Source organism: Cylas formicarius, unplaced genomic scaffold, assembly GCF_029955315.1.
Source record: "Cylas formicarius isolate icCylForm1 unplaced genomic scaffold, icCylForm1.1 PGA_scaffold_7__23_contigs__length_41026272, whole genome shotgun sequence".
NCBI classification, from domain to species: Eukaryota; Metazoa; Arthropoda; class Insecta; order Coleoptera; family Brentidae; genus Cylas; species Cylas formicarius.
The window spans coordinates 39,641,992-39,659,991 of record NW_026844352.1 but is presented as its reverse complement, the minus strand read 5'-3'; the positions used below and the strand labels follow the sequence as shown (position 1 = coordinate 39,659,991).

Sequence of the window (18,000 nt, the reverse complement as noted above, 5' to 3'; positions counted from 1 at the left end):
TTTATAAAATATCATTAAATGTTCTCGGAAAACGGGCGGATCCGCAGTGGGGTCACTATATTATCTATATGCAGGTAAATTATTTAAACTAGTTTTACGTTTGAAGGGCCTACTAAAGACATGTCGATAGTTTCGGGAGCTAAGTTCGCCGGCTGGCTAGACGTTACTTCGATGTCAAGATTGTACATAAAATTAAGTTCTGATCTAGTTTGTATGTAACTATGGCGAAAATTACCATAACATCGATAAACCTCAGAGGGCTATGAAATAAGGTTATAGAGATAATGTAGTGGCCCTACTACTGTAAAAATGTATGCGAAGAGATCTTACATGCGTGCGCTCAAATTGCACTTAGAAACATGCACTTCGCGCCATTTGCTTTCTAAATAACGATATTCACGCACTTAGTTTCGCTTAAAGATTTTATGGGTTCTGGACATATTTTGAGAAAATACTTCCGCAAAAATACCGCATTCACACGGCGGCCATCTTGGTAGTTGAATGCCGGAAGATCGTTGTTTAAAAACAAAATTTTAAGTCTTGGGCATAATGAATGGAACTTTAAAAAAAATGCATAGTTTTTCCAGTTCTACGGAAGTTCATATGCCATTTAAAGCAATACTCAACCCTGCAGAACATTTGTTGCACCAAGTAAAATCAAATTTAAGAGTGGCAAATGTTACAGCCATAATAAATGTAATAAAAAAAGGAATTAATGATTTTCCTGTAAATTTCAAAAATTCAAGATTCTCAATTCTGCAGTTTTGTGGGTCACGAGTCCGGGAGAGAAACAATTTAATTTTGAACAAAATCGTACAGAATTATTGATAATTTCTGTGTATTTAGTGCCATCGTATTTCCTGTATGTAATAATGTAAAAAACATAATATATATAAAGTTTATATTTTTAAAACAAATCAAGTTCGATTTTGATGGTCTGCCCTACTCTGCCGACTACTATACAGTGGGGCAAAGTATGTCACATGGTCATGGATCAAGTACGGCAATGATGTCGATGTACGTTTAGAATGTATTCCATCTGTTAATCCGTAAACATACGTCAAATATCAGTTTCTTTTAGGTGTATTCTCATTGGTTTAGTTGAATGGTTATTTGTAACAATGAATCGATCCCGAAAGTCGGATTAGAGGAAAGTCCGTGACAAAAACGAAAAGGCAAGAACTTTTTAAGATTTATTTACAATCGACTCGCTTATCTTTAAGTGGAATCTTAATTCTTCTTTTTTAACCGCCGAATTTCCGCGTCTTCTTCCACACCGTCGCTCACCTCGGTCTTCCTATCGTTTTTCGTCGAATCAGTATTACTATCACTTCGAATTACCTCCTTACCTTCCAAAATTAATCTAATCGCATCGAGAGTGGCGCTTTGTTCCTTGTGGAGATGCGCTTTCGAACCTAACAACAAATTTCATTTCGCTTCAAATAAAATACGAAATCGGTAACATGTATTTTATTAACGGAATCGGCGTCATACTTTAGCCTTAAAAATTCTATAGAGCGCCACGGGAATTATCCGAAAAGGGCCTGTTTTATTTTTGCCAAAATTCCCTCTTTCTCTTCTGAATGTTTCGATTGGGCCTCTGACCCAGCGAACGGCATTTCTCCTTTCTCTCCTGTCGAGAAACAAAAACAGAAGCTCGTCAATGCGCCCAATTGAAACATTCAAAAATCGTATCGGTTTGGTTATGATTTTTCGAACTCACCGTCTGTTCTTTGGGCGATCCCAAATATCTGGCCCGGAGTGTCTTTCTCGAGTTCCGCGTACGCTATGGCCAGGACTTTCTGTTTTTCGTCCAACTTTTGGGGCACCTTGATTTTCAGCATCACGTAGTGATCCCCGTTGCCGTATCCGTTCACTTTTTTCATGCCCTTTCCGGACAGTCTAATTCGAGTGTGCGACGAAGTTCCCGGTTTTATCTGCATGTACATAACCTATTAACATCTGCTCCTTGTTAATTGTTCGAGGTTACCTGGAGGACGTGGTCCTCATACAGTCCTTGAATCCTAATGGAACCTCCCAATAAAGCTTGCGCAACGGATATTTCCGCTTCTGTGTGAACATCGGAACCGTCCCTTTTGAAGTAATCAGACTTGTCCACCCTAAAGGTAACGAACAGTTCTTTGTTGCCCAACGACATTCTCACAGTTTGACCATCCTCGATACCTGAAAATCCCGCCTAAATTATACTACGTCATTATTTAAACAAATTAATGAAAACTGACCCGCGGGGACCGGTATGGTGACGGTTCTCCTCTGCACCGTCGAGCCCTTGCCCTCGCACTCTATGCATTTGTGTTTGATGTACATCCTAGTGCCCTGACAATACCGACACGTTGACCTCATGATAAAAGGTCCCGTGGTGATGTTCTCCATGCCGGTACCATTGCAGAAGGTACATTTAGTCGCTTTGGTACCGAGCTCGCACCTACTGCCGTTACACTTGGGACAAGTGTCTACAACATTAATAGTGACATCTTTGTTGGTGCCCCGCGCCGCCTGACTAAAAGATATCCTTAAAACCACTTCCTGAGCTTCGCCGAAACCGTATCTCGACTCGGCAAAGTCCTCGAACGGAGAAGAGCCTTTGCCGAAACCAGCCTCGCCGAAAATTTTTCTAAACAACTCCTCGGGATCGATTGTGGACTGGTAAGACCAGGACTGGCTGAACCCTTGAGGTCCCGATGCCCTACCGGCGTTTGCGCCCGCGCCCATTTGTTCCGCAGTAGAGCCCCACGTGTCATATTGCTTGCGTTTAGTATCGTCGCTCAGAATCTAAATAATATCTTTCCTAGTCGGGCCCCTTTTAAAAGAAAGGACAACAAATGTACCTCATAAGCCTCGGAAGCTTCTTGAAACTTTCTCTGTGCTTCTGGGTCGTTCTTGTTTACGTCCGGGTGGTACTTTTTAGCAAGTTTGTAATACGCTTTCTTAACGTCCGATGCGGATGCATTTTTGCCTACTCCTAGTATTTCGTAATAGTCACGTCTTGCGTTTAGATTCGAACCGGTATGAAACGTTCTATGACTAGCTACCAAGCCTAGAACGTACGAACGAAATAGATCTCGGGCTAGCGGAACTGCGAACAAAATCGAGGTTAAATAACTTACTTTGTTGAGGATAATTCAGGAAGGACACATCGCAAGCTCGTAGATTTGGATAATGTTGGTAGAATCGCGTCGTCCTCCCAATTTGTGGGACAACAAATACGGAAAAGTGCCTGTTATTTAATTTAGCTACGATATTTCGCGTCGCGGCCATCCTACATGTTCCGAATTCCGTATTGTTAAATTGACAGATTAACCCTTAAGATGATAAAATTGTCGTTTTGGAAAATATACTGTGACCACAGACTGCTAATCTATCCAGCACAACTTAAAAAATGCTGCAACCTTCTGGAATAAGTGTTCAAAAATGCTAACAAAAACTGTAATAAAACAAGCGAATAAAGACACTATATTTTTGCATATAATTTATCCACTTAACACTAGGCTAAAGTGGCTAAGGTTAGAAAATGCCTTTTTTCTACTCCCATCTATAAAATATCTAATTACGCACCGATCTAGCGTGCGCTTTACCACGTCAGTTACGTTTCCAACAAATCCGAGCCACTTCGGACATTTCCGGGATTTTACCGCACGGGTTTGGGAGCAATCAGATGTTTTCGGAGATATTTCCCACGCTTTGAATTTTGATGTTTGTCAATTCTGATAGTCATGTCAGTGAATGTATTCGTGTTTTTCGATAATGTACCCAAAAACTAACGGTCGTAGAAAAAGTATACTATGCAACACGTTCGTTAAACTTTTTAAGTCACTCGTTTATTAAAAACTCACTCCGCTCGTGTCAAATAAACTCGTGAGTCAAATGCCGTTTACCGCACTTGTTGCATATTATACTATTTTCTAGTCCCGTGTATAAAATACCTAATTACGGACCGATCCAGCGTGCGGGAAGCGACGCTTTACGACGTCAGTTTCGTTTCCCACGAATCCGAGCCACTTCGGACATTTGCGGGATTTTGTCGCACGGGTTTGGGAGCAATCGGATCTTTTCGGAGATATTTCCCAAGCTTTGAATTTTGACGTTTGTCAATTCTGACGGTCGTATCAGTGAATGTATTTGTGTTGTTTTGCGAAAATGTAAATAACCAAAAACTAACGGCCGTGGAAAAAGTATAGTATGCAGCACGGTATTAAAAACTCGCTCCGCTGCACTCCTCTCGTGTTAAATAAATTCGTGTGTCAAAGCCGTTTACCGCACTTGTTGCATAATATACTAATTAACCACTTCTCTTTGTTTATTTAGTAACTAATCTCGACTGACCTAACGTATTATATATTTTTAAACTTTGATTTAATTAACGATCGGCATCGTTACATAACGACTTTTTGGGGGATAACCCAGTTGAAATGAGGCAGAGGATGGCTCAGTTGGCAAAGCCAACTAGACTTGCAGTAGGTTGTGTGTTCGATTCCCACTATGAATATTCTGTGTCAGTTTTTAATACCTGCTTGTAAGTTGCTTGCTTGATAAAGTACTGGCACAAAAAAAAACCGTTAAAATGCAAAATTGTGGCAAGTGGCTTCTATTTTTCCGGTACCTTTTTTGATCTTAGCATCATATGTTTTCTGTCGACCATAGTGATTTATCTATGGTATGAACACATTGTGTTTTTGTATGTTATTGCTAACAATACATTTTTGTCTAAGGAGAAAATGTCCAAAATAGTAAACCCTTAGCATAAATAACATTGCATTTGTTTCGTACATTTCAAACAATTCGATCGCCATACTAGAAATGACTTGAATAGCAGTTATAATGTGGGAAGAGCAGTCGATGGGGTCCCAAACTTTGGAAATTTTGAGACAAGGAGTTTGGGCGTCGATAACAGGGGGCTGGTTTTACGACCCGAGTCAAGATGTATTCAGCAACACGGCTCACTTATATATTTGGATGTTTCTATTGTGCCTACCCTTTTCGATATATGTAGTAAGTTGATCTAGTATATTTGGTCCGTTTATAAGTGAAATTATTTGTGTAATAAATTAATTTTAGTATCTGCCGCCGAACAAAGCTGTATGGTACGTTTATTGTTCTTTGGTTGCCATCGCATTTGCGTTCGTTAAGTTTGCCAACTATTATTTGCATCACGTCTACGATACCAAAGAATGTGTCAGGGAGTTTACGTCCGCAAATGGCCAAAAAAGGTAAAAATAGTTTCTTAATGCCGCAGAGTATAATGTAAATTTTGCAAGTGATGATTAAACAAGTTTCTGATGGTTTTTGCATACAATAGAAAGAATAAAAGTAATCACGCTACAACTCTATAAATAGGTTTTTTGATTAGAAATGGAGTATAGTTGACAAATTAAACTAAATGTTTTTGTTATTTGCACACTAGTGAAGTTTATAATTTGTGTATTATACAATAAAATGGATATAGCAATTATTGTTCATAAATTTTTTAACAGCAATTTAATTATTAAAATATAAATTTTCTGTACTGAAGTAGCAGTAAAAGGCTTATTAAGATTTAGTTTCAAATAAACGCAAGTTGATAGTTCAAATGTCGTAGGCTCTTTAAAGTCAAATAAGCCTATTTAAAAATTTGTAAATGGTTTTCAAAAAAATACTTGCTTTCTGAAACCATGCAGTACTTGGTAATAGTAAATGACGTCATCGCGTCTAGATTGAGGGCGAGAAATGACGATTTTCATTTAGATTTTTGCAAATATCTCGAACAGCGTATGAGATAGACGAAAACCTGGATGCCAAAATAACCACAAAAAAAAATTAAAAAATTAAAAAAAAAACTTCGCGTTATTTTATTGCTCCCAATTTAAAGAGTCTGAATGCGGGTCCAGACTTCAACTTCTCTCCCAAGTCTGAAGTCGGTACCTGCAAATTTGGAGTACTTATTATGTTTTTTAATATTGCACGGAATATCGCGAACACCGTGTACAATACTTAAAAACCGTAAATACAAAAGTTTAAGCTGTCTGTATGGGCTATATCGTCATGTAAAAGAAACTGACATCTAAAACACAGATTTGCAATTTTCACTAATAGGGGGACCCATTTTTCAGTTTTTTTTTTAATTTGCGGCGCACCCTCTATATTTTTGAAAAAATTTCTAGAATAAAAGTTTATCGGGTCGTTTCCTTTGCGTCTTCTGGTTCAAGAATTTTTTCGGTCTTGCAAACCGTGCGATTTTTTTTTTAATATTTCCCAACCCCCCAGCCCCCCTATTTTCTATAGGTTCCGTCACGGGGCAAAGCCGCATATATGTGCCAAATATGAAGTCGATCACTTCAAATTTCGGAGGCTTATCGTGTTGCATAGCAAGGTCCAAAAACCAGTCGAAAATCGCGAAAAAATGATGGATACCGGCGTCGGATCATTTCTTATAAACTTATGTGCTTCGTGGAGGGTTAAAAACAATGCAAATTTCAATTTCGTAGCTCCAGCGGTTGGAAAGTTATCCAGGAAAAACCAAAAGACGAGAACGGAAAACGGACAGACAAAAAAATTTGTTTTTTTCGACGGTGATCATTTCTGTACCAACGGCGATCCCATAGAACCTACCGTTACCGAGATATAAAATTTTTAAACGAGCTCAGATACTTTCGAAAAATTCGATTTCATCGATTTTCGAAAGTAACAAGTGCGTGATAAAGTCCTGTTTCATGAGTAACTTCAGTTCGGTCCAGTTTACTATAAACAACTGCGGTGTCATCAGCAGGTGGCTATGATATTTTTGTACAAAAGTACGCATACAAACATCGACGATCTATCAGCGGCCATGTTGTTCGTTGAAAGCCGCAAGGCCTTATGGGTCCTACGACAGAATTTGTCATTGGTTAAATACGAAATTTTAAATCTCGCGCGTGCGCACGATGAATGGACCTTCTTAAAACAAAATTTACATAGTTTCTTCATAAGTACTGTCAGCATAAGCAGGGCCTCTATAGTTCTAGTAGTTATTAATTAAAATAAAAAAAAAATTGGTTGTACTGACTACGGAATTTGCCGTTAAATTTCAGGGAGGAAGAGGGCATCGAACTGCAAGATCTGTCCTCCAAAAGCAGCAACAAAACCGTCGATTTAGCGAACATTGCTTTTGTGCTGAGGTAAAATGGGCGCAAAACGTTCCTGACGTTTTCAACACTTGTTTTATTTAAGTAATAGGACCGATACGGATATCGAACTGCAGGACATGTCCGGTAGGACGGGGCAAAATCAACCCTCGTCTTCCTTGCCCGGCTTCGATGAAGTTAGAATCATACCCAGCACCGATAGCCTGGAATCCACCGAACTGCACCCGCTGGACACTGTTGTCGATTGCGAGAAAAAGTTTCCCGGCACCATAGGTACTTTTTTGCAACCATCGGTGGCTTACACGCGTCTATAACGTTTCATTTCAGACCTAAAAGTTGAAGTTCATAGGAAAAACTCTTCGGAGAGCAGCGAAGCCGGTATAGCGACTCTGGAAACTAACACGTCAGAGAGGCACAAAGAGCCGGTTTCGGTTGCCGATTCCTGCGATCAGGATAACGTTCTTCCTGGTGGCGCGGGCAGGAGGCATTCCAATTTTGCGGGCAGCAGCCCGAACTTCTTGCCCGTGACCGCCGAAACGGATATCAAAGCGACCGGTTCGTTGGAATTGGCTTACGTCGATATGAACCCGAACCAAGCTTTGACCTCTGAAAACTTCTTTAAGAGGGTGAGAAGGTTCAAGTCCGCCGCCCTGGAGGTTTGTTGTCCTCCGCCCACGTTACAAGCCCATCCCAACAGCTTGGAGGTAATAGGATGCAAGAACGGGAAAAATCCGCTGCCGCCCCCGAGCACTAGCTTGGTGAGGAATCAGCATTTGAATTTGTGCCCCTATTACGGCTCGGAGATCGTGTATCCCATAGCGGAACAATCGGACGAGCATCAGACCTCGCACGGTCCGGACACTGACGTAGAGTCCGTCACTCACGTTTCTGATTCGGACTATGAAGAAAACAATCAAGGTGGGTGGACAAAAAAAAAACGATTGTTTTTTTGATCTGACACACAAAAACTAGTTGCTAGTTATGGTCTGTTCACAGATATAAGAAAGTGACCAATTGCTTTTGAATGGGATTATCCATGGGTAGTCATTAAGATTAAGATTATCACCTAAAGTTTCGGAATTTAAATTCAGGTAAAATTGTGGTCTGTAATAGAAAATAATTTTATACCTGCCTGTGTTTAATATTCTTTGGTTTGGTATACTGCTTAGTTTTTTTTTTTTTTTTTTTTTTTTTTTAATTTAGTTTATTAGTAACCATTCTTATTTCGTGTGTAATACAGCGTGTGTTGAATCGTGTGCGACTTATGCAAAATATGTTCGAGTCTAGTGTATATCAGGAGATGCTCCCGCCCAAATGTAGAAAACACTATTCTATTGAGGAAGTTATAGACAATGTTTATTTGACTCTCATTGAACGGCCACATTGACGAAAATTCCAACATCACCTGCATGGAAAATTGTGAATAATCCCATTTCAGCGAGGAAAAAAAGAAGCGACGCTGACATTTTCTCGAGTGCAGATGAAAGTGATCAAAATATAATACGGCGTAAAATTTACCAGTTATACGAGGAATAAAGCGTGTCTACATTAGATATCTTAATTAGGAGGCTTGAAAAAGATGAAACGGGTGTTAAATGTGGCAGAACTACCTTATGGAAGTGGGTTTTAGATTTAAAAAAAAATGACAAAAGGCAAGTTTTAATGGAATCTTTTAGAATTCGGAAATGGCCACTGGAAAATCTAGAAAAAATTTGGATTTGCAGAGAACAACAAAGGCCAATTATTTACTTGGATGAAACCTGGTTCGACCCTTATGATACCCCGGAAAAGGGTTGGCTTGGCTCAACTGATAAGTGTAAAACAAACGCGCCATCAAAAAGAGGTAAAAGAATTATTACTTTGCATGCTGGCTCTAAAGATGGTTGATTCCAAATGGACTTTCTCTTTCTGCAAAAAAGATTAAAGATTCTTCTCTGGATTACCATGAAGACCCAACCTCTGGTTTATTTGAAAGTTGGTTTAAAAACAAACTAGTTCCAAACATTCATCCTAATAGCGTCATTGTAATGGACAAGGCAAGTTATCATAGTAAACGGTTGACTAAAACCCCTTCCTCATGTGACACAAAAGCAACAATCCAAAACTACATGTATAATAACGACATTTATTTTATCAAAGATGTTAGGATTTCACGGCCAGAAACTACATTATTAAATATTTCCGGGCTTTTGAGCCGTGGTCCCGAGATTAAACTCGACGTTTCGTCTACAACTGCGGTAGACATTTTCAAGAGCGGCGATGCGGTAACGGTCGAAGTGTTCTTCCGTACTGCTCTCCGATGACTGGTTGGTTGACCGGAAGATCTGCCGTATTTAAGCGCGTTGTAGTGGGCGTGACCTCGGTGGCGGGCTTGGGTTGAGCTTGTCTGGGTAAACACGTTGTTTTGTTGATGACCTGAGTCCATGTTTTACTGATATTGAGACCTTCTTCTTTTCTATTGAAATTATTCTGATGTTTTTGAATTTCAATAGCTTCTCTGAAAAGACGTGGATAAAAATGTGGCGTTTTGTCCAGTACCTGCGTGTCTTTGAACATGATACGATGGTCACCTTTGTAAAAAGCATGTTCTGCCACTGCTGATTTTTTCGTGTGTCCAAGCCGGCAGTTCCTTTTATGTTCCTTTAGCCTTGTTTCAATGCTTCTCTTTGTGGTACCTATATATACCGAGCCACAGGAACACGGAATGCGGTATATCCCTGGTGAAGAAAAGGCGTCCCTTGTATCCTTGGCAGACCTGAGGCTTTGTCTGATTGTAGTCGTTGGTTTAAAGGCGACCCGAACGTTGTGTCGTTCTAAATGTTTACCGATCCTGTCTGTGACGTTCTTAATAAAAGGAAATGATACATTCCCTTGAGGTTCCTTTGTCGTATCTCTTGTCTTAGATCTTCTATTTTTCATAGCTTTTTGTATTTCAGAGGTGGTATATCCGTTATTTTTCAGGGAATCGGTCAAGTGATTAATCTCTTCACGTAGGTACTTGGGTTCGCTAATCCGATTAGCCCTTGTCATTAAGGTTTTTATTACCCCCATTTTCTGTCTCGGATGGTGATTATATATTTTGTTCAGGTAACGTTCCGTGTGAGTGGGTTTTCGATAAACTTTATGACCCAATTTTCCATTTGGTCGCCTTTCTACCTGCACATCTAAGAATGCCAACCTACCGTCCTTTTCTGTCTCCATGGTAAATTTTATTTTATTGTTAATGGAATTGAGATGCGCCAAGAAGATTTGAAGCTCCTTTTCGCCGTGGCTCCATATTACAAATGTGTCGTCCACGTAGCGGAACCAACACTTGGGCTTCTTTTGGGCAGTATTTAATGCCTGCTGTTCAAACTTTTCCATGAAAAAATTTGCTATGACCGGGCTTAATGGGCTTCCCATGGCTACACCGTCAACTTGTTCAAGGGAATGTATCATTTCCTTTTATTAAGAACGTCACAGACAGGATCGGTAAACATTTAGAACGACACAACGTTCGGGTCGCCTTTAAACCAACGACTACAATCAGACAAAGCCTCAGGTCTGCCAAGGATACAAGGGACGCCTTTTCTTCACCAGGGATATACCGCATTCCGTGTTCCTGTGGCTCGGTATATATAGGTACCACAAAGAGAAGCATTGAAACAAGGCTAAAGGAACATAAAAGGAACTGCCGGCTTGGACACACGAAAAAATCAGCAGTGGCAGAACATGCTTTTTACAAAGGTGACCATCGTATCATGTTCAAAGACACGCAGGTACTGGACAAAACACCACATTTTTATCCACGTCTTTTCAGAGAAGCTATTGAAATTCAAAAACATCAGAATAATTTCAATAGAAAAGAAGAAGGTCTCAATATCAGTAAAACATGGACTCAGGTCATCAACAAAACAACGTGTTTACCCAGACAAGCTCAACCCAAGCCCGCCACCGAGGTCACGCCCACTACAACGCGCTTAAATACGGCAGATCTTCCGGTCAACCAACGAGTCATCGGAGAGCAGTACGGAAGAACACTTCGACCGTTACCGCAACGCCGCTCTTGAAAATGTCTACCGCAGTTGTAGACGAAACGTCGAGTTTAATCTCGGGACCACGGCTCAAAAGCCCGGAAATATTTAATAATGACATTTATTTTCACGAAGATTATACCAACAAGCTACTGTTCAGGTTCTACAAAGCTTGAACCTACAAAAGGATGATAATTATGCAATAAATCTAGGACATTAGTTTACCACTGTATATTTAATTCCATTGAACATGTTTGGCACCAACTGAAATCTGCCATTCGACGTAACGATGTTTTTCCCCGTGTTAACTCCAATATCCTTAAACTTATAGAAACCGAAGTTTTTAACATCCCTCCACAAAGTTGGGCACATTCTGTTAAACATATAGAAAAAGCAGAACAATCATATATCCATATTGCAAATAATATGATGATAGCGATAGTGATACTGATATATCATGTGGATAATTTTAAGTAATTTAAGTAGGTAATAAAAATAATTTGTAATTTTATTTTCGGCCATATTTCATTCTTACAGCTTGCCCGGGTCTTTCCTTAATTCGTATCAGTTAGTCACTTTCTTATATCTATGAACAGACTGTACCTCAAAGTTATATTTAACTTTTAGACTCACATTTCGTGAATCCGACTTTATTTACATTTTCAATGGGGGTTAGACCATTAAGTTCATAAAAACAAACTGTTTGCGCCGATTTACGGGCAAAAATTCGGGAAAAAAAATAGCTATAGCGCTTAGAGAAGCAAAACGCTGAAATATTTGCAGAAGGACGCAGGTACAGAGTAAAATGCGAGCCAGTTTCAGTCAAGCTCTGAAGAAGCCAACAGGATGATTGGCAAAAAACCGACGCAAAGTAAAAAGTCCGTGGAAGTTTCTTTGAAAAAAAAATAAAAAATAGGATCACCACCTTTAAAAATTGCAAAAAAGAAGATGAAACCAATAAAAAAATGTTCATTTATAATAGGATAAAATATTGTCAATTATTAATAGAATAACTACAGGAAAAGTTTAAATAACTGTAAAATCGAAAGAAAATTTAAATCAGAAGCACTTGCTGACAATATGTTACTGTGCCTTAAGTTCTGTTTATAAACCGCTGGTTATTCTGTGCCAGGCTTCTGTATAACTTATTATGTTGTTTCGGCTACCACTGAAGGTTAAATATCTGTTGGTGCTGCTGTAGTTCTACCTAGGAAAGAACTTATTATTTTGACCTTCCAAAGAACGTGTAACAGTATTGGGTTGTTCGGAGTCATTTCGTTTTTTTTGGGGAACATGAAAGACAGTTTTCGTATAATGAATAAATATTTTATTAAATTATATATTGGCCATTCTGGTCCAACACCTTTTGCCATCTTTCTGGCAGTAACATAATTCCCCTCTCATAAAAGTTTTGGTCCTTGCTGGCAAAAAACTGGTTCAGGTGGTTTTTGACATCTTCATTTGAGGTAAAGGTTTTGATATCCAAAAAATTTTGCAAGGACCGGAACAAATAGTAGTCGGAAGGCGCCAGATCTGGAGAATATGGTGGATGTTGCAGTACGTCCCATTCAAGTTGTAAAAGTTTTTGGCGAGTGGTGGAACACTACACCCTTCCTGTTGATTAATTCGGGCCTCTTCTCTTTAAGTGAATCATTCAATTTGTCCAGTTGATGACAATAGACTTCTGAATTAATCGTTGTATTGTCCGGCAAAAGCTCAAAAAAAAACGATTCCTTTGACATCCCACCAAACGGAGAGCATCACCTTTTTTTGGTGAATGTTGGCTTTTGACACGCTTTGAGCCGGTTCATCTTTTCTGCTCCATCACCTCTTGCGTTTAACATTGTTGTATACAACCCATTTTTCGTCCCCAGTAATAATCCGCTTCAAAAATGGATCATTTTCTTGACGTTTGAGGAGCGAATCACACACGTCAACGCGACGACACAAATTTCGCTCCGTAAGGACATGGGGCACCCACACATCGAGCTTCGAGGTTAAGCCCATGCCATTCAAATGGCGATAAACAGTCGAATTCGACAAATGTAATCTCTCACCGATCTCTCGTGTGGTTATTCGCCGATTTGCATCAACTAATGCCTTTATCGCATCTTTGTCAGCTTCGACCGGCCTTCCAGACCGTGGTGCATCTTGGACATCAAAATTGCCGGATCGAAATTTTGCAAACCAGTTCTGGAACTGGCGTATTGTTAACACGCCTTCTCCATACACATCCGTTAATTTTTTTCTCGCTTGGACAGCATTTTTACCTTTTCTGAAGTAAAAAAGTAAAATATGACGAAAATACTGCTTATTGCTCTCCATATTTAAAAGGGCACCAACCAAAAACTACTGCGTAGAATTAATAGAACTTTTTCACACACAAGCCTTGCAATATCAGCTCTCAAGACATATAATGGTTATGCGGCTTAAGTGTGAAGTTGGTTTCGAAAAAACGTAATTAAGTGATCTGACGGGAAAAAACGAAATGACTTTCCGAACAACCTTATAGCTGCCAATATGAGTGCGAGAGAAAAAAGAAAGCTAGTCGTGATTGGAAAATCATCTAACCCACGATGTTTTAACAACATCAAGCATTTGCCGGTCACTTACAAGGCAAACAAGTCCGCATGGATGACATCGCAAATTTTTTAAGAGGAGATACGGAAAAGAGATGCAGAATTAAAGGGGAGGAAAATATTACTTCTCTTAGATAACTTTCCTGCACATCCCCATATTCCAAATCTACCAAAACCAGAACGTAATAAAAAATCTTAAGAGTGGATACAGGAAAAACATTTTAATGGAAATGATCGAGTCCGAAGAGAAATTTTCCATTAATATGCTAGATGCGGTTAATTTTATTAGTAAAGCTTGGAAAAATGTGACAACCAAAACAATTCAACACTCTTATCGTGAATGGATAAACCAGTTTCAAACAACAATTACGTTTACAAGTGAGGAGTTGCAAGATTTTATGGTTATAGATCAGGATTTGCCTACAACAGCAGACTTGACAGAGGAAGCCATATTACAACAAGCAAGAAAGGGTGAGGAAGAGCACCAAGAGGAAGAAGTTGATCTGGGACCGCCACCAACGATTCAACAAGCCCTATATTGAGTTAAGCTGCTAGAGAAATTTCGTATCATGGGGAAGATGCCCCTCCCGAAGAAATGGTGAAAATACAAGCCAAAGTACGAGATGCTTATTGACATACCAAAATTATTAAGTCGATGTTAAAATATGTATAAAAAATAATTAAATATTACCGAACACATATGCAAGAAAGCAGCCCGCCCCTTCAATTTCGCTATATAGAGTTTCGACTGTAATTTTAATCCTATCATTGGCTGTTGGTGTTGCGTATTATGTATTTTGTTTAATGTTTATTTGGTAAATATATTATTATTATTATTTTGAAGCACCATGGTGCCTTGTGCAGCAATATAAGGCAGTGTGAGGGCATGGGAGGGAATTATAGGGAGTAGGAGTCATTATATGCCAAAATATTTTTACCATAGCGATGTTTTCTCTATGGTATTTCGTAATTTTAGCCAGTCGATCGCCTCTTCTGTGTGTCAAGTTTAAAAAAACCACCGACGTGCCTTACACCGATGACCAGCAAACCGAGGACGGCACCGTGGAACAGGGGGTATCGAAAAGCGTGCTCGATATGGCCAGCACGTCGTTCATCAGTGCCGAATTTGATGAGGGAAAACAGTCGGGCGGTAATCGGGAAATCGGCATTGTGAGAAAGAAAAACGTGAAAAAGAATAAAAGAAGGAGGACCAATATCAAGGCTGAGGAGGCGTTGAATTGCTCCAGCTTGGCGGAACTGGACCTCGAATGGTTGTTCGAAAATGAGGGCAACAAATTGACGAATCGAAAAGGTGATTTTTTGAGGTTACGAGACGACGTGGCAGCGTCATTGATTTAATTCCAGAACCCTTGAGGAAGGATCGATCAGGTACCGTGTCCATATCCCTGGAGCAGGACGTGAGCAAAGTTTTGCACGAAACTTTGCCGGTGAACAGCGGCCCCAACTTGTCTCGAAAGAAATCCCTGACCAATTCGAGGGATTTGGAGAGGAAAACGCCCAAGAGTGAGTCGGAAAAATGCAGGGCTTGCAGCAGGTAAACCCCGTTTTTAACGGTTTGTTTTACGGAAAATTAATCTTCGAGTTTCGAAAATTTAAAACTAGGTTCCTTCAAAAATTTCTAATGTTTTTTGTTTAATTCGAAGGCCATCGAAGGCCCAATGATCTAGTGAAAACCGTACCTCGATATAAAAAAATAAATAAGAACTAAAAGTTCAGATTTTCACGAAATTATATATATTCACATGGCAATTGTTCCGACAATAACTTAACAGACACAACATTTTCTAAAAATGAATTTGAATTTCTGGAAAAAGCTCAACTTTAACTTCAGCACTCAAACATTAATAGAGAATTAGACTGTTTAGTTCTTTCAGAATATATTTCAAAAACCAACAATTTTCTTAAACCAATGTATCAAACACGATCCAACCGGGTTATATCAAAATAGTTATAAAAATTATATTATATTCTTTAGTTAAATTACATAAGCAAGATATGCCCATTAGACCAGCCATTTCTTATGTAAATATTTTAAAGTTTCACACAATTTGCAATAAAAAATTCTTTTCAATTAACCAAAATTATTTTGAATTTAACGGACAGATTTACATCTCTAAGGAAGGTTTGATTACTAATAAAGTTGACTGCATCTAGCATTAAAAGGTTTTTCCTGTATCGACTCTTAAGACTTTTTATTACACTTATTGTTTTTTTCTGGGGATGTGCAGGGCAGTTATCTAAGAGAAGTAATATACGTATCTCCTCATCAAAAATTTGCGATGTCATCCACATAGACTTGACGTTTGATGACGCTTGATGTTCTTAAAACATCGTGGGTTAGTTGATTTTCCAATCACGACCAGCTTTCTTTTTTCTCTCCCACTCATGTTGGCAACTACCAACACTGTTATACGTTCTTTAGAAAGTTTTCCACCCACACACTTTTCGCTTCGAAATTTAAGAGTTTTATATGGCGTCATTTTGTAAAAAATACCAGTTTCGTCAGCATTAAAAATGTCGTCAGCAGGGTACTTTTCTGACAGTGTTGCCACGGCTTAAATGAAACTGGCGCTCTGTATCTGCTTATATATCGTTTGAGGGGGGCGGAGCTGAAGGGGGGGAATAAATATCGTCTCTCAAATTGATGATTTCAAGGACTCTTTGGTTCTTTAGAGATATTTTTTGTTGTAGTCTCAAGGCTCTTTCATGTACTTTGAGCATTTGATTTTTTTTTCGTAATGTCCCTATAAGCCACCCTAGCGAAGTTAGTCGCGACTCAGGCCTTTAACTTTCACCAATATCGCAATCCAGACAAGCGTGCCAGTTTTGGTTAGGCTCTGAAGAAGCCGACGGGAAGATCGACGAAACTTTTTATTTATTCCTGCAATTTTGCTTCGTGCAGATCCAAGGCCGACGTTGTCGATGCGAAAAGTAAATCTTTAAAGGAGAACAAGGTGACGCAAACGGTGCCGATTAAAGACAGCGTTAGTCTGGAAGACTTGGACGCGATTCCCACGTCATCGTTTAAGATAACCAAATCGAACACGCCCCGCAAAGGATCTCAAAAGTCGTACCTGTGTAAAAACGAGGAAGCGTCCTCTAGCGGCTCGAACAACGAGCTCAGCACATTATTGCCGCCTACCGCGCCGCCTCTTTTGTCGGCGCTGTTGAACTCTAAAAAAGACGGTCCATCTACTAGTTCGTTTCAAGGTGAGTGTGTGTTTGTGGCCATTTTTATACAATCCAATGCCTACGATCTTAAAACTCTTATTTTTATTATTGATCATGAATTGCGATTCACTAACCACGTCTATTAGAACGAATGAAATCTATAAACCCAAGATACAAAACGAATACTAGAGTTACAGAATTTTTTTCTCAGGCTTATTTATGGTATTCGAAAAAAATCACAAAGTTGGTCATATTTTAGAATTTAATAATTTTCTCAATATGTTCGACAGAAAAAAAATTAATTTAGGAAATATTTATGCGCGTTTCTGTTTGCAGAACGGTCTAGTGCCTTATAGGTTAACAAATTAATATTTAAATATGTTGTATAAACTTTAGTGAAAAGAAATTTTAGTTCCTTTATTAATAACAATTGATCCTAAATGCTTTTGTAATTGGATACGTCTCAACTATTACAAAAAAAAAAAACAACATACAATATTAATATTTTTCAACGAAAAGCAAAACAGATAGCTCACAAGCGGCTCAGTCTAGCTTTAAGTAGCTACTCTACTGAACCGCTAAAGAACTATTTATATAATTAATAACTTGCGCACCATTTATTGAAATAAAAAATGGACGAACAACAATTAAAATATGAAAAATACCTGCAAAATCGGAAGAACAACATAACTCTACTAAAATGTACTTGAAGATAAAGAATTTGATAATAACATAATTAGCAACGGATTATTAGGAAAACTGTATTTGTAACAAATGATCTTTATACCTTTTTTTAAATGAATATAAATTTTCATTATTGAATTCCTGTGGCAAAGAATTATAAACACGGCTTGCGTTGAATGTGAAAGATCCACGAAACAAGGCACTCTGATGACGTGGCATCGTTAGTCTGTGCCTGTATCTTACATTCACAGAATGGATAGTACTCCTAGGAGTAAGCCGCTCTCTCAGCAAAGTGGGTGAATCGAGGTTATGGATAATTTTCATAACGAATATGTTGAAATGAAGAGCTCTTCTTTGTTCCATTTTCAGCCAGTTAAGTCGACTTTGAATACGGCACTTACACTCGTTATCAAT

The 18,000-nt window shown here is 38.9% G+C and overlaps 2 protein-coding genes across 6 annotated transcripts in view; one reads left to right on the top strand and one right to left on the bottom strand.

The window, feature by feature from the left end:
• Positions 1-1,192: 1,192 nt before the first annotated feature.
• LOC132704667 (protein tumorous imaginal discs, mitochondrial-like) lies at positions 1,193-3,354 on the bottom strand. Of its 3 annotated transcripts, XM_060674829.1 has the most exons (7): positions 3,129-3,352; positions 2,850-3,058; positions 2,244-2,793; positions 1,991-2,184; positions 1,724-1,937; positions 1,350-1,415; positions 1,193-1,297 (listed from the first exon to the last, which is right to left on the bottom strand). In XM_060674829.1, the coding sequence occupies exons 1-7, from the start codon at positions 3,277-3,279 to the stop codon at positions 1,284-1,286; spliced, it is 1,398 nt and encodes a 465-aa protein (XP_060530812.1). In that variant the 5' UTR covers positions 3,280-3,352; the 3' UTR covers positions 1,193-1,283. The 3 variants fall into 3 exon arrangements, with proteins under 3 accessions (XP_060530812.1, XP_060530810.1, XP_060530811.1); XM_060674827.1 differs by having other exon boundaries at positions 1,209-1,415; positions 3,129-3,354; XM_060674828.1 differs by lacking the exons at positions 1,193-1,297; positions 1,350-1,415 and adding an exon at positions 1,462-1,633 and having other exon boundaries at positions 3,129-3,350.
• Positions 3,355-4,669: 1,315 nt separating this feature from the next.
• Positions 4,670-18,000, top strand: part of LOC132704303 (pecanex-like protein 1) — a 37,271-nt gene continuing 23,940 nt past the window's right edge. For 2 of the 3 annotated variants that reach the window (XM_060674202.1, XM_060674201.1), the window contains exons 1-8: positions 4,670-5,010; positions 5,077-5,228; positions 7,065-7,151; positions 7,204-7,391; positions 7,446-8,036; positions 14,687-15,022; positions 15,076-15,265; positions 16,634-16,941. In XM_060674202.1, the coding sequence (XP_060530185.1) occupies positions 4,840-5,010; positions 5,077-5,228; positions 7,065-7,151; positions 7,204-7,391; positions 7,446-8,036; positions 14,687-15,022; positions 15,076-15,265; positions 16,634-16,941 (2,023 nt within the window). In that variant the 5' untranslated portion in view covers positions 4,670-4,839. The remainder of the gene's footprint in view (positions 5,011-5,076; positions 5,229-7,064; positions 7,152-7,203; positions 7,392-7,445; positions 8,037-14,686; positions 15,023-15,075; positions 15,266-16,633; positions 16,942-18,000) is intronic. The other variant, XM_060674203.1, reaches the window with a different exon arrangement.